The sequence below is a fragment of the Microtus ochrogaster genome, chromosome 16 (assembly GCF_000317375.1).
Source record: "Microtus ochrogaster isolate Prairie Vole_2 chromosome 16, MicOch1.0, whole genome shotgun sequence".
NCBI classification, from domain to species: domain Eukaryota; kingdom Metazoa; phylum Chordata; class Mammalia; order Rodentia; family Cricetidae; genus Microtus; species Microtus ochrogaster.
This window is the reverse complement of record NC_022018.1, coordinates 6,658,579-6,674,677: the sequence shown is the minus strand read 5'-3', so window position 1 is coordinate 6,674,677 and position 16,099 is coordinate 6,658,579. Positions and strand designations below refer to the sequence as shown.

General features: G+C 42.2%; 1 protein-coding gene across 1 annotated transcript in view; it reads right to left on the bottom strand.

The window, feature by feature from the left end:
* Armc3 (armadillo repeat containing 3) overlaps window positions 1-16,099 on the bottom strand; it is a 95,312-nt gene that overhangs the window by 7,878 nt on the left and 71,335 nt on the right. The window contains exons 12-18 of the mRNA XM_026782867.1: window positions 15,117-15,253; window positions 10,014-10,182; window positions 8,004-8,101; window positions 7,023-7,124; window positions 6,542-6,637; window positions 3,440-3,637; window positions 2,065-2,227 (exon numbers count right to left, since the gene is read on the bottom strand). Coding sequence (XP_026638668.1) covers window positions 2,065-2,227; window positions 3,440-3,637; window positions 6,542-6,637; window positions 7,023-7,124; window positions 8,004-8,101; window positions 10,014-10,182; window positions 15,117-15,253 — 963 coding nt within the window. The remainder of the gene's footprint in view (window positions 1-2,064; window positions 2,228-3,439; window positions 3,638-6,541; window positions 6,638-7,022; window positions 7,125-8,003; window positions 8,102-10,013; window positions 10,183-15,116; window positions 15,254-16,099) is intronic.

Genomic DNA, 16,099 nt, shown 5'->3' with positions numbered 1-16,099 from the left:
CTCCCTTTGGGCCTATGGGGGAAACATTTTTATTCAATCCAACATAAGAGGAGGGCATCCCAGGATGATGGAAATGTTAAGATCATGGGCCATCAGCCAAGGAAAGCTGTGCATACAAAGCACAGTTTGACAAGACAGTGGTTGGTCATGTGCTATAGGAGACGGAACTGGAAAAGCAAGGCTTCAGAAGCCTAGGTGATTCTATTACAAGCCCTGGATGCTGAACATGGTGGTGTAGGGATTGCTGTTTTCCCTGTTGAGATTTTTATTTTGGTTTGTTTGGTTTTCCAGGACAAGGTTTCTCTGTATAGTTCTACCTGTCACTCTGTAGACCAACACTGGCCTTGAATTCAGAGATTTGCCTGCCTTTGCCTCCCAAGTGCCAAGAGCCACACCTAGGTCTCTGTTGAGTTTTGGTCTTATTTTGACCCAATCTTTTCTTACTGTGTTCCTGTTCATCCATTTTTATTAGGCAATGATTATTCTGTGACATTATATGCTAGAATTATATAACTTGGAAAATGTTCTTTATAGGCATCGTCATTAAGAAATTGCTTTGACTTTTAGAGTAGACTTTGGACTGTTAAGATTTAGGGGACTCTTATAGTTAACTAAAGAAAGTTTGCATCATGAGATGCCCACGAGTCCTTCAGAATGAGATATGGAATATTTTCACTTAAAATGATGAGTTTGGTTGTCAAAGCGGTAAGTGGTAGATTAGTAGTAGTTCATTGTCAGCTTGATTGGCTTTAGCCTCATCTAGTAGACACACCTTGGGATATTTTGTAAGGAAATTTCAGAGGTTTAACTGAAGAAGGACACGAGGAGACCAACTCTGTACGTGGGCATCATCATCCCATGGGCGTGGGCATCCCAAACAGCAGGGGAGGAAAGAACAAAAAAAACTTCACATCACCATTTTTCTCTGCTCCCTTACTGTGGGCGCAGTGTTTTCAGCTGCTGCTGCCATACCTCCAGGCCACTGTGGACTTAAGTCTCAAATCCTTCTTCCCTTAAATTGCTTCCTGCCAGATAGTTGGTCACAGAAAGCAGAAAAGTAACTTGGGGAATATTATTTTCAGGTGTGTGACTTCTATTTATGTTGCATTTGTTTAACTCTGTGAAGCTGTGTGACTGTGCCTGTCTAAAACACCTGATGGTCCTAATAAAGAGACAAATGGCCAATAGCAAGGTAGGAGCAAGGATAGGCGGCGCTTTCAGACAGAGAATATAAATAGAAGAACAGGGCGCAAGGAGAGGAGGACATCAGGGGCCAGCCACCTAGCTACACAGTAAGCCACTGAGAAAAAAGTAGGGAAAGGTGTATAGAAATAGAGAAAGATAAAACCCCAGAGACAAAAGGCAGTCAGATTAACATAAGTTAAGAAAAGCTGGCAAGAAACAAGCCAAGCTAAGGTTGGGCATTCATAACTAAGAATAAGCCTCTGTGTGTGATTTATTTGGGAGCTGGGTGGTGAGCCCCCCCAAAAGCCAAAAGAGCAAAACATCACACACAGTAACTAATACAGGAGTTTATAATTACTTGGGGGTTGGAAGCATTTTCTCAGTTCCTACACAGAGGATCAATACTCTCCTAAGCCTCACACTTGCCTAGGGCTCCGTCTCGGTGAATGGGGCTGTCTTCTTCTCTTGCCCTTCCCGGGACCTGGGGTAACTCTGCTCTCCCAGGCACTCTCCTCACCACAGTCAGGTAGCTGCCGAGTCCTTTCTGTTGTTACACTCCAAGTCTCCTCCCTCCCTTCTGCTATCTAGATGACGTCCTCCTCATTTCCTGCAAGGACCCCTGCTTCTCATGCCAGTGTTACTTTATGTGTAGATGTTTATGAAATTTAGAAAGTTGTATTTCTACCTAATGAATTTTTTATATTATTTACCCATGTGTGTACATATGTGTATATATAATCACAAATATTTTAAAACTAAGTAAGTATAAATGCAAAAGTAAATATCATCCAGTTAAATATTAGCAACGGGTTCCATCTGATGCAATAAAGACAAAACTTTTTAACCTAATGGAAAATGAGACAAAAATACTTTAAATACCTTGAAGAGCAAAGCTCGATGATAAAAGATTCCTTTCTTGATGTATCCAATTGGTATGACATTGGATTTCAGTTGAAATTTTAGTTCACTTATATGAAGCTCCCAGCTGAAGTCAGACAGCTTCTCTTTTGAAATCTTACCACCCATTTTATCTGCCACATACCTGTGCCCATTACATGGAGATGAAAAACAGTCAGTTTTAATCACTTACTTTTGATGTTTTATGTGTGCTTATATATACAATTACACATGTAAAAACTACATTTTCTCTGGTTTTTATTTGCTTTACTTAAAAAAAAGTACTTGCGGGGGGGAACATGCTTAATGTATCTTCATTAAAAAATAAATTATAAATGAAAAAATTTTAAATAAAAATTATGAAATTTACATTGCTTATAAGCCCAGTCTTTAGGAGGCAGAGGCAGAAGGAGCCTCAGAAGGGTGAGGCCAGATTGGGCCATATACTGAGATCTCATCTCAAAAGTATAGGCACCTCCCCCCCCCTCGAAAATGTTATGAGTAGTGGGAAAGTTGTCTGGTTTCCTCTTGCTTTTGAGGTTAAATGCCTTGAAAGAAGAAAGTCCGCCAGTTAGTAAATGCTTTCACTTTCAGACTAAAACACTTAACACTGCTCAAGAATAAGATAAAGCTTTAAAATTACATGTATGTTTAGTGTGATAATCATTTAGCTTGTGTGTACCCATTGGGATCTTAGCATTCATTTTGTTCTCTGCACTGAATTAAATCAGCATGATTTCCATTTCCATATGTATTTGTGATTGACTTAATACAGTAAGCATGCCCCCCCCCCAGCCTCAACCTCGTGAATGGAATGAGCCCGAATGAGGGGGGCAACTTCGGAGCCTTACAGGGAGCTCTGGTGTGGCCTGCGGCGAGCTCTCAGAATACCCACAGTCCACTCGAGAGAAAGGGCAAATAAACCAGCAGACACCCATCAGAAAAACTGGTGCCTATTTGTACTTAAAAGAAAAACGAGGGAGTTTATAGAGAACTCACAGTGAGACGCCTTTAAGTGATGAGGACCACGTACACCTAAGAAATGATTTCATTTTTAAACACGAATTCACTCATAGCCTCTCTCATATCAAAGGTGCATTTAATCAGCTTAACTAGAAAAAAAAATCGCAGGCGTTTGTCTCTGAGCAACTTCTGCTGATTCTTATGTAACAGAAATGACAGTCCCTTTAATTCCCTGCTGTGGAGTCAGAGCCCAGGCGCCATAAACCACTGTGGTTTATTTTGTTGATTTTATTCTAAATTAACTTTTTAAAAAAAGCAAACCACTGAAGCTTTTAAAAATTCAGAAGCAAGTATACACAGAGAGAGGAAGATCGGGGGGCATGGAAGAGCTCACTTGGCAAGGGCCTCGATCTGGTCCTTAATGTTGATGATGGGCAGTATGGACTTGGTCACCTCGTACACGTATACGCAGAACTCAGGGTCGGGAGGCGGGTACCACTCTTTGTCGGGGCTGCCTTCTGTCAGTTTGGGCACTGCTAGCACCTCTTCTTCCTCTTTTACCTTTTCTTCTTCTTTTTTTCCCCTCCCTTTCCTTTGAGAGTAAACAATGATAAAATCCCGTATCCAGTCAATCAAATGACCAAATCCTTACTATTCTCTGAATTAATCTGAAAGGCATAGAGGAATAAGGAAAACGCAACTGGGGAGGGAAATGAATTAGAACAAAATGCAATGACTCACATGTATAAAATGCCAAAAAAAACAAAAAAAAAACAAAAACTAGAGACAATTCAATTCAAATGCCCTTCAATAAGAAATGAGTGTATATAGTGATAAACCCTTACAATGAAATACTGGTCAAGAATAAAAAGGAATAAACTAGGAATGCACAAAATAATTTGGAACTGTCTCAAAGGCATTGTGCTGGGTGGAAAAAGCAGTATCAGATGTAACATACCAAGGATCCCGTAAAAGTCATCGTCGATGACCTGGTGGTGTTCACCCTTATTGCCAGAACTCAGGAGGTAGAGAGATAGGCCGATTGCTGTGGGTTCCAGGCCAGTCTGGCCTACGTAAGTGAATTCCAGGTCAACCAGGGCTACAGCTACATAGTGAGATCTTGAAAAACCAAAACCCCAGAAAACACCACCACCAAGTCCTGTCAACCTCAGAGTCTGAAATGCAGTGTCAGGGACTGGATGGAGAGTATCAGGGTTAGGGTCCTGGGACGCTTGAACTATGTTTGACTCTGACTGGTGCCGGTTATACAAATTCCCCCTCGAAATTCCATAGGGTTTCAGACAAAAGGCTATTTTGAGGCGTATCAACTAAAACTGTAATTGTGCTGCATACAGAACTCTCCTTACATCTGCATAAGAGTGAGTCTGCGCTTTCACACGGTTTATGTCTAGCGTGGTAGACGGCAGTGCCTGCTCTTCATGCACGCTAACACTAGGTGCATTTATATCCTTGAATACATTTCCAGCTCGGCACCCTTCCCCCAAACAGCTTGTCCTAAACCTTTGGCCCCACCCCATGCATTATCATTGCCTCATCAGAATCTCCAGCTAGTAGATAAAGTCTTCTCTGTTGTTTGTACCCCTGGGGATTTCGAAGGATGGCACTAGCTGAGGGTACTGAGAACTCATAGGAGAGCAAGCGATCCTGTGTCCTGGTTAGTGTCTTGTTACTGTAATAAACATCATGACCAAAAGCAACTTCTAGCTTGGGAGGAAAGGGTTTATTTAAGCTTTCATCTCTTAGGTTCCACTCCCTCGTGAAGAAAAGTCACCATCAGCCTTGGAGGAATGCTACTCACTGGCTTGATTCTCATGGCTTTCTCAGCCTGCTTTCCTGTATATCCCAGGACTACCTACTCAGGGATGGCACCACCCACAAGGGGCTGGGGCCTTCAACATCAACCACTAACACTAACACTAACACTAACACTAACACTAACACTAACACTGATAAGAATAACATGACCACAGACTTGCTTACCAGCCCACCTGCTTGGGCACTTTCTCAGCTAAGGCTCCCTCTTCCCAGATGATTCAAGCTGAGCAGAAATCAACTAGTGAATTTTCTAAGAGGAAGAGAACGATCTCCCTAGATGGCCACCACAGCCCCTTTGTGAGGAAACCACAGAAACTTAAGCATGAAAGGGTCTCAGGTAAGACTCAGCTTTCCCACTTCTGAGATGGCCCAGACTCAAATGGTCCCGATTTGTGATTTTAGCCTTTAGTAAGTTTTCTCCTTGATAAGGACCAAAGGGCAAGTTCAGTAAATGACACTCTTTTTTTGTTTCTTTTGGTTTGGTTTTTGGTTTTCCAAGACAGGGTTTTTCTGTTTAACAGTCCTGGCTGTCCTGGAACTTACCCTGTAGACCAGGCTGGCCTCAAACTCACAGAGATCCACATATCTCTGCCTCCCAAGTTCTGGGATTAAAGGCGTGTGCCACCACTCCCGACTCTTAAGGTAGACAAGTCTTTGGTGAACCAATACTCATGTGGGCAGATCAAGAGGTCTATCCAAATATACTTGGAAGGGGTGGGTGGAGCATTTCAGAAAGAATGGAAAGACCAAGTCCCACGGGTCCAGGCAGGTCAGAGTGTCCCCCAGTTCAACCACATACTTGCTCCCGAGCTGTGGATGCTGCAGGGACAAGACTCACAGCCAGCTGTAGTTTTGAGGGGGTGAGGGTTTCTGGGTGCTTCCATTGTTTCTGCATGACCTTAGTTCTATCAATTTTTCTAGCAGAATTTTGTAACTTGGTCATTAGTGATATGTAAATAAGCATATTAATTTTAAGGTAAAGAGACTGTTTAGAAAACATGCTAAATCCTCCTATGTATGGGTGCAGACATTTTATGTTGTGTTCAGGAGGCTAGACTCTCACAATATTATGGTTAAGCAACAGATCTTACTGAAACATTCATTACCTAATTGACAAGGAACTTGAATTTGTTCCAGATTCAAACAAGCCAAGACTATGGGGCTAACCTGGGGTAGGCATGAGTGGCTTCCAAGTTAAGTAATTCCCAAGTACTGGGTCGATGTTTCAGTGGAGCAAACCAGGGGTGGGAATTATTTATCTTTACCCATTATTTACCGCACAGGGTAAAAGGAACAAATCAACTGAAATTCACATGAATTTTTCTTTTGAATATTTTGAAAAAAAAATTCAAAGATTCCTTCAACTGCTATTAATAAGTACAAACCATAATTCCCCCACTTTGGTAGTACTGGGGCCCAAGTCCAGATTATATCACTTGCTGGACAGACTCTGTGGCACCAAGCTATTTAAGACCTGAGTGGTGGCTACTAAATAGGAGATTTCAGGTGCTTGGTTATTGTTCAGTGTAAGCCCTTAACTACCTTGGAGACTTTGGGGTTCCATACCCAGCATAGAATAAACAAAAGCTACATCTCCCTTTCTGACCCCTGTTGTATAATTACAAGTTGCCGTGGTTGTAACCCAGAGAAGATTTCCTACCTTGAGCCTTTCTCCTTGGTGGTACCCCTGCTGAGGACAGTGTTTCGTCCTGATGTGGGCTCCGATTTTTCTTCTGTGGGAGATCCAAATCCAGCACTAAAATGAAAACTATTTCTCTTTTTTGTCATTTGTAAAGAACACATCTTATTCTAGTTATACTAACATTGGCAACAGGTTACATTGACAAGCTAATTTTATTAGAAGGTCCTTCCTCTCCCATTATGATTGGGTCAATCACCATTGTTAACAGTCAGAGCCTATTCCAGCCACAGTTCAGGGAAACTCAACCTCAATTACAGGTCCCCCACACCTAATTTCCCCCTAGAGATCTTTACCAAAGCAGTTTACAAAACAATTACAAAGCTCTATCACCATAAGAAGAAAAAGAATTGAGTTGCCAAAAATCTAAAAATCGAACAACAAAAACCTTCATCTTTCATCTCTAGGGGCTTAGCTGAGTGTTGATAAAGTATGTCCTTACGTGTTCTTCTCTTTGCTTGCCCTTCTTAAGGAAGATGAAGAAGAAATGCTTCGTCCGTAGCCAAAGTCTGACAATTTATCCTCCATAGATGGAGGTGGAGAACTGGAATGTCATACATTTGAAGTTAGGTACAAATTGAAGTTTGTCAACACTAACTTTGTCCTATAAAGCAGACTGTTTGGGAAAGTCATACTTTTAAAAGCATGAAAGAGAGGTTAAAACTAAAATAAAGTCAAACTTTCCCCAAGCCAGAGCAGGAAAGACTTGCATGACAGATACGCAGGCTCACAGGATCAGTCTGATTGTTTGTTTGTTTGTTTGTTTTTTTAATATTGAGCTGGGGCTGGGCAGTAGCTCGGTTGGCAGAGAACTTGCCCAGCATGCACACAGGCTTGGGTTTGAGCCTCTTCACAACATAAATGATACCTGGTGGTACAGGCCTATAACCCACTCAGGCTTGGAGGCAGAAGTTCAAGGCCATCCTCAGCTACAACAGGAGTTTGAAGCCAACTTGTGCTATAAGCAATCCAGTTTAAAAAGCCCAAAATGTGTAAACCAGGTGTGGTGGCACAACCCTTAACCCCAGCACTGTAAAGGCAGAGGTGGGTGGATCTCTGTGACCTCAAGGCCAGCCTGGACTACATAAAAAGACCCTGTATTTTTTTTATTATACTTTAATTTTTAGCTCAACCATTTATTATTTTAAAGAAAAATGATGGTGGTAGTAGAATGCTACTACACATTCCTGGAGACTCGTCATTGCTTCCTACATTTAAATTCTCTGGTTATATCCCCAAATCCACTGGAAATTACTAACGTGGAATCAATGGAGAACATGGGTTGTTCCTGTGGACTGGTCCTTATTTTCAGTATTAGATACAGCTGGGAGGAGACCATACTGGGACATTTTACACGCATGTGTATTTACTAGCAGAAACGGTACACTTCCCTCCCTAAAGCACCGCTACCCCAAAGACTCACGTGTCAGATTTACTGTTGACTAACAGAATAGCACGGTGATCATTCAGCTCCTGTAAGCAGAGTTCCTTCAGTGGCAAAAGCTTGGTACCAGGATTTATCTGTAAGATAATGTGAACGCCAGAGTGGGTTCTCCGCATATGCCGTGATTTAAACGTGAGTGCTGATAGGAAGGGTTCTTGACAGTTTGAAGAAGAGTCTAATCCATTCATGTGCACACACACTACAGATGGAGAACTGAAAGACAGACCAGACAAGAGAGAGAGAGAGAGGGGGGGGGGAGAGGGAGGGGAGAAGGAGGAGGAGGAGGACTTCTCCTGTAAAAGTACCTGCGAGCGGAAACTGATTCCTTAAAAATTGTTTGCTGTAAAGATGGCTCAGCTGTTAAGAGCACTTGTTTCTCTTGAAGAGAATCCAGGTTCAGTTCCAGAACCTAGTGGCATTTCACAACTGTCTGTAACTCCAGTCTCTGGAGAGCTAATGCTCTCTTCTGGCCTTCTCAGGCACCAAGCACACAACACACACACACACACACACACACACACACACACACACACACACACACACATATTCAGGTAAACACTCATGGACATGTTAATACAGAGGGGAGAAAATTTCATGGGATTCTACCTCTAAATAAGGAACCACAGGCTTCTAATGATTGCTGGGAGAAGGGAAACTAACCTCTCCTAAGGATGAGCCCTTTTATTGGTTATCCAGTGCCAAGTGGTCAGCCCTGAAACCATATACACAAAAACAACAAAAATGGACTCAGCAGATTCTCTCTCTCTCTCTCTCTCTCTCTCTCTCTCTCTCTCTCTCTCTCTCTCTCTCTGTGTGTCCATCCATGCATGCATGTATCCACATACATATATATGTATATAACAATAATAATCAAAGAAAAGGAGGCTATCAACTTGAGAGTGGGAGGGCACAGAAGTGACTCCATGGCAATTTTGTCAGCCTGAGAGAAGAGAGCAGACTAGATAAACTTCTGGATCTTTTTGATCAAGTTAATAGATTTCATTTCTAACTAAGATAGTTTTCATAATCTTTCAAAACAATGCAAAGAGGTCCTCTAACACTGAAGTAGACTTTACCATTCTACAGGGATCTTGCCCCATTTCCCATTCAGATGGGGGTCCTGCTCTTGTCGGGGTCTTTGAGGATCATATGATCTGGGTTCCTTTACCCATCTGAAGTAATCTCTAGTCTCCCATTTTATCAGCTCTGCTCCTATACTGTCCCCGCCCTAATATTCCTTAGACATGCCCAGCAATTTGCCCCCAATTCCTCTGCCCAGAAAGTTCTTTCCTAGATAGCCACCAAGCTAACTTTCCTACTCTCTCCAAGTTTTTATTCAGATTCACACTCAGTGAGGGCTGCCTCACCACCATTTTGAAAATGGCAACTATCCGCTTTATTACCTCATAGGTTTGTAGATGCCCATACCCTAATTCTGATTGACTCTCCCCCCATCCCCACCCAACTCTAGCACGTTTGCTCTTGTCTGTGTCCTCCCATTGGTCCCATGGGAGCAGAGATCTTAGTGAAAGCCTACAACATCAGAAGCATGGTACTTACAGAGTGAATGAATCAGAATTCTCCTCTACATAGAATAGGTTCATTGAATGTCTCAACGCTCATGCCCTGCTCTCTGTCCGCATTTCCCTATGTGTTCTGGGCTGGATTTCCAGCTCTTGTCCTCAGCTCTCCTGAAGCATCTCTGTGCTGATGCTATAGCAGTTCTCTCAAAACCACTCAGTGTTGGATACAATGAACTTTTGTGGTGCAATTTCTCGGTAGTTTGCTTGTGTCGTGGGTGTTACTGGACTTGAGTTAACAAGCTGACTTAAACTACTGGTAAAACAGAACCTAGTTAAAACTGTGAGAATGCAAAGTCTTCTCGCCAAGAGTCCAGGCTAAAGTGCTGATTTTCACACTTCTGTCTGTAAAAATATATCAGGCTTAAAGGGGAAATCGTAGTAGAACACAACACGTACTGTCACTTACCCGACCGTAATCATAGAATCCATCGGTGATTATGTTGCTGGATGACAAATAGCCAGTCTGGCTGTATTTCAGGGAAAGATTGTGGTTGAGCAATTTGTTATAGGCTGCCTCGCTGAATTTATTTTTCCGACTTACTGATAAATTAATTTCCTCAAGGATATCTAGAGCCCTGTCACAAAATAAAAAAAAAAAAAAAAAAAAAAAGCCCTGTTTGTTTTCTCCAAGCCACTGACATTGAGCTCCCGAGTGAGGAGCTGAGATGAAAGGTTAGAGCCTCCCTTGCCTTCTTAAACGAAGTAAAACTGACAGAATTATGAAGACAAATCAGTGCTTTCTGAGAACACAAATGCCACGCAATAGCTCATATTCAAACAGTTGGTAGCATGTGGACTGGATAAATGTCTGCATTCAAAGCCTGGTTGACTGGCTGTGCACTGCTGGGAGGTGGTGGAGCATGGAGGTGGGGTTCAGGGGAGGGAAGGAGGGCATTGGTGTGTGTCCTTCAAAGGGTTATTGGGAGCCATCCCTCCCCCTCTCTGCTTCCTGGCTGCCCTGGAGGTGAGCAGCCCTGCTTGGCTCCGTGCTCCCACTGTGATGTGTTGCCTCACCCCAGGTCCAGATACAGTGAGACCAAGCAACCACGAGCTGAAACCTCTGAAACCTGAAGGAGACCAAGTAGCCATGAGTCAAAACCTCTGAAACTGTGAGCCAAAACCAACCTTTCCTCTGTAGTTTTCCTCCTCAGGAACTTGTCGCAGCAACAGGAAACAGATGAATGGGTATTTTTAGGGAACAATTCTCTGTCCTTTTTTGTCATTTCTTTAATTTTTAGGCTGACTTACAAACTAATGTGTTCTATTGTGACATTTTTGTATGCATGTGCCACTGTACTTTATTCTAATTTGCACACTCACCGCCCTTCCTCATCCTCCTTGCCCCTCTTGGCTGGCTCCCTTTTACCCTCTAAAGATCACTACTTTCCATACTAGAACTCTTGTCACATGTCACATGTATTCTGTTACCCTTCATTTTCCCTTCTCCATCGCTCTTTTAAGGTTTCTTCCTTTCCTCCCAGGGTCTCCTTTAAACACACACACACACTTATAATTTAAATCTAGGTTCTACATATAAGAAATACATACTTGTCTTTCTGAGTCTAGATATGAATTTTACACAGTGATCTTCAGTTCTATCCACTTTTCTTCAGGTGTCATGACTGCAGAGTTTTTTGTTTGTTTGTTTTTCAAGACAGGCTTTCACTGTGTAACAGCCCTAGCTGTCCTGGTACTAGCTCTTGGAGATAAAGAAGGAGCTAGATAAAATTGCACAGCTTTCTTTATCTGTTTGTTAATGGACATCTAGGCTGGTTCTATTGCTCCACTGTTTTGGGTGAGCATTCGATGGTCTCTGTGGTATGTGTACTTCCAGTCCTTTGGATGCAGTTTACACTCCTGGCTGTGTATCAGGGCTCATCCTTCCCTACAGCAGCATTTAGTGTCATTTGTTTCTTGATAACAACTTTTCTGACTGGCTATAACAGAATATCAAAATAATTTTAACTTGCATTTCTCTGATGGCTAAGATAGTGAACACTTTTCCAGATATCTGTTAGTCATTTGTATTTCTTCTTTTGAGAATTATCTATTCAGTTCATTTGCCCATTTATTGACTGGATGATCCTTCAGATGGATATTCTTTACACGTTCTAGTTATCAATCCCATATAATCTGCTATGTAGTAGTTATTGAAGGTATTGTTCTCTTCTGAAGACTGTCTGCTCATGCTGGCGACCATATTCTGCTATGCATAAATGAGAAATTCTATCTCATTTGTGAATTCTTGGGATTATTTCCTGTGCTCTTGGAGTTCCTTTCAGAAAGTGCTTGCCTGAGTCTATACCTAGAAGTATAGTCCTGTCTTCTTCCATCAGTTTCAAGGATTCAGGTCTTACATTAAGGTCTTCTACCTAATTTAAATTTCTTTCTGCACTGTAAGAGATTAGAATCTATTTATTTTTCTACATGTGGATGGCCATTCTCCCCTGTATCATTTATCAAATATTCTAAATTTTCTCCAATGTGTATTTTTGGCATCTTTGTCAAAAAATCATGGGGCTGTGACTATGAAGGTTGAAATCTGGAAGTTCTCTTGTATTCCATTGGTCTATATGTGTTTTGGTGCCATGTAGGTTTTGTTACTATGGCTCTACAGTATAATTTAGGACCAACAGGAGTGACACCTCCAGCACTGCTCTTTCTTAGTGCTGCGTTGACTCTTTTGAGTTTTTTATGCTTTCATAAAAATTTCTGGATTGTTTATTCTAGTTCTGTGAAGATTGTCACTGTGAGCTTTGATGGATGCTGTGCTCAATATGCAAATAGCTTTTGGAGTGCAGGTGCTGATTATGCTGATCTAAGAGTGAAGAGCATCTTCCCATCTTCTAGTGTCTTCAATTTATTCTCTAGTGTCCTTATTTTCATTTTAGAGGTCTTTTACTTCACTGGCTCTGTTTATTCCTAGACATTGTTTTTTAAATGATTGTAAATAGGATTTGTTTCGCTCCTATTTCTTTCTTAGCAAGTTTAATGTTGGCACATAGAGAAACTACTGATGTCTGGATGTTGATTTTAGATCCTGCTAGTTGCTGGAAGTATTTGTCAGTTCTAAGAGTTTTTTTCTGTGAAGTATTTAGCATCTTTTAAATAAAAGATTAAGCTTTCTGCAAACAGGGACAATTTGACTTTTCCTGTTTGTATCTTGTTCCTTTCTTTCTCTTGTTGCACTAGCTAAGACTCTGCGCTATTGAATCTCAGAAGTCGCTGTAGCTGCCTGTGTCTTGTTCCTGATTTCAGAGACAAGGATTTTAGTTTTTTTCCACTTAGAAATATTGGCTATAGGCTTGCTGTATGTTCCCTTAGTTCTGTTGAGGTATTGTTGTAGACTACTATTTTAACTAGGCAAAGGTGTGTTACATTTGTGCTGCAGAATATTATTTTAACTTGTAAAAATGTGTTATTTTTGTTTGTGCTGTATTTACTTAATGATGTAGGATGTGGGCTTAATTATGTAAAGATGTGTTGCATCTGTTTCACCTTGCTTGCCTAAGGCACCTGATTGGTCGAATACAGAGCTGAATGGCCAATAGTTAGGCAGCGAAAGGATAGGTGGGGTTAACAGGCAGAGAAAATAAATAGGAGGAGAAATCTAAGGTCAAAGAAAAAGAGAGGAAGAATGAGAGGCATCAAGGGAGATGCCAGGGGCAAGAAGTTAGGCAGACACCAGTCAGCCAGACACAGAGAAGCAGTAAAAGAAAGATACACTGAAGAAAGGTAGATAAAGAGAAACAGGTAAGTTTAAGTTAAAAGGGCTAACCAGAAATGTGCCTAAATTAGGCTGCGCATTGAAAACTAATAAGAAGCCTCCATGTCATGATTTGGGAACTGGTTGATGGGCAAAAGAAAAAGCCTGGTACAAAACATGGTCCTTTTTTATTTTCTAATTTCATCAGAGTTTTTGCCTGAAGGGATGTTGAACCTTCCCAGATGCCTTTTCTCCAGCTATTGAAATGGTCGTGTGACTTCTGTTCTTTTGTCCAGTTATTTACTCTGTGTCTTAGGGTTTCTATTGCCATGAGGAGACACTATGACCACAACAACTCTTATAAAGGAAAATATTTGATTGGAGCTGGCTCAAAGTTCAAAAGTTTAGTCCATAATCGACATGGCAGGGAGCATGGTGGCACACGTGGCAGATATGGTGCTGGAGAGGTAGCTGAGTTCTGCATCTATATTTGTAGGCAGCAGGAAGTGAATGCCACAGTGGTCTTGACTTGAGCATAGTGGCATATTTCCTTCAATAAAGCCACACCTCTTAAGAGTGCCATCCCTGTGCACCTATAGAACAATTTTCATTCAAACAACCATGTTCTGTTACACTACAACCCTCCAGTGTCTAAGCTTTGTATGTTCTTGAAATCACATTAGAAGAATGCTTGTGTCTATGTTTATCGGGGAGATTGGTCCATTATTTTCTTTATGGTTGCATCCTTATCCAGTTTGGAATTAGGGTAATGCTAGTTTCACAGAGTGCATTTGGGAGTGATCCTTTCTGTCTCACAGAACAGTTTGAGGGGCACTGGCATTAGCTGTGCCCTAAAGATTCAGTAGAACACAGCAGTGAGTCGGGCCGGCCCTGGCTTTTCTTTTCATTGTTCATTTGATGCACAAAGAGTATGGAACCCTGGATTTTGTTAACAAATTATGTAACAAGAACAAACACTTGGGAATGTGTGGAGGCCTTCACAGCTCTTTTGCTACCATGCTAAGGAGAGCCAAGCTTACCCGCAGCACATGGGAGGAATGAACTGGGAGAAGGATGCTGATTAAATGCAGATATCAGGGGCAAGGGTTAGGTGTTGTGGGGAGGGGGGTTAAATAAGATAGCAGTGGCCCACTCAGTTTATTTCAGCCTTAAGACTGGGACATAAACTATAGTATACTTAATTTGTATTTTAATAAATAAAGTTTGCTGAAGATCAGAGAGCAAAACAGCCCCACTGGTCAGCCTTACAGACCAGGTAGTGGTTTGGTTGCACACACTTTAATCCCAGTAGCCACACTAGTTTGTCATAGAAACCAGGTGGTAGTGGTGCACGCCTTTAATCCCAGACCTAGAGAGTGATAGAAGACAGGAGGAGACAGCTCTCAATCCCATTCTGAGGATTCCTGGCATCCATTTCAGACTGAGGTAAAGGTAAAAGCCGGTGGCTGGCTGTTTTGCTTTTCTGACCTTCGGGTAGAACCTCAATATCTGTGTCTGAGTTCTATTAATCATGCTACAATAAACAGGATGTGTTTAGCAAAGGTGAAGGAGTACCATTTATGAGGATGGAGTGGAAAAGGAAACATTGAAAGTGAAGGTGGAACATTCAAGGAGGTCGCCATCAGGTGGACAGGAAAGCAAAGGATGCCCTGCCCTGGTGGCCCCTCCAGACGCTACGCTAAATAACCCCGCAGCCTCTATTTGACACTTTTTCAGCCTGAAGGGTCTGCTTCTTTCTCTTGTGTTCTGCACCTGAGCTAGATGAACGGCAGCTCCACTTACCCAAGCCTGCATAACTCAACCGCCGTCAGCTCGTCACTGGCGCAGACCATCACAGCCCAGCTGGCATGCCTTCGTACCTCATCAATCTTGGAGTGCAGGAGTTCAGTCAGGGGCTCCAGACCACCACAGTTCCTCAGCTACAACCCAAAACCACAATTTACATGATAAGAGTAGAGAAATGGGACAGGCTAACCACACCTGTAATCTGCGTACTCAGAGGCTGGGGCAGCAGACTCCTGAGTTCAAGGCCAGCCTATATTACAGAGCAAGACCCTATCCCAAATCCCAGGGCTGTCCTGTCAATACGGTTCATGGGAAAAGCACTGCCTGCCATGACTAGAACCCTGGGTGCCATCCTCAGCAGGGCATGGAGGATAGAAAAATCAACATTCATACATTAGAAAAATCTCATTATTTGATTATGCAAAAGTTTCAACTGTGCAAAGACAATTTTAGAATGTGTCAGTTTAGAGTTATTAGATTCAGGGGAAGTCTGCCAGTCTGTACAGGCATCTACTTTTCCATTCTAAGAAACCCCAGGAAAGTCGTTCCAGAATTTTTCAGAATTTCCCTGGGATGAGGGGGAGGTGGTGGCCCATCTCCTCCCTGCAGTGTGGGGGAATATCTGTGCTTATCCACCCTGCACCTGAACATTGGAGATTTGTTTGGTCCTGACAGACATGAATGTGTCGCCTTACCCCTGAAGATGACTTTGTGCGTGTGATAAAATCACAGCTGCTGAGCCTGGGAGACGACACTGCACTCTCAAGTAGTCTCAGTGTCGTTGCAAAGATTCTGACAAGAGGAAGACAGGAGTGCCAGAAGCAGAAAGAATATGGTAGGATACAACGCTGCTGTGATAATCTATGAAGGTGGGAGACGGGACCATAAGCCAAAGCACATGGGTGTCTCTAGAACCATGGATCCCAGCCTTCCTAATGCTGCGAGCCTCATGTTGTAGTGACCCCAACCATAAAATTAAC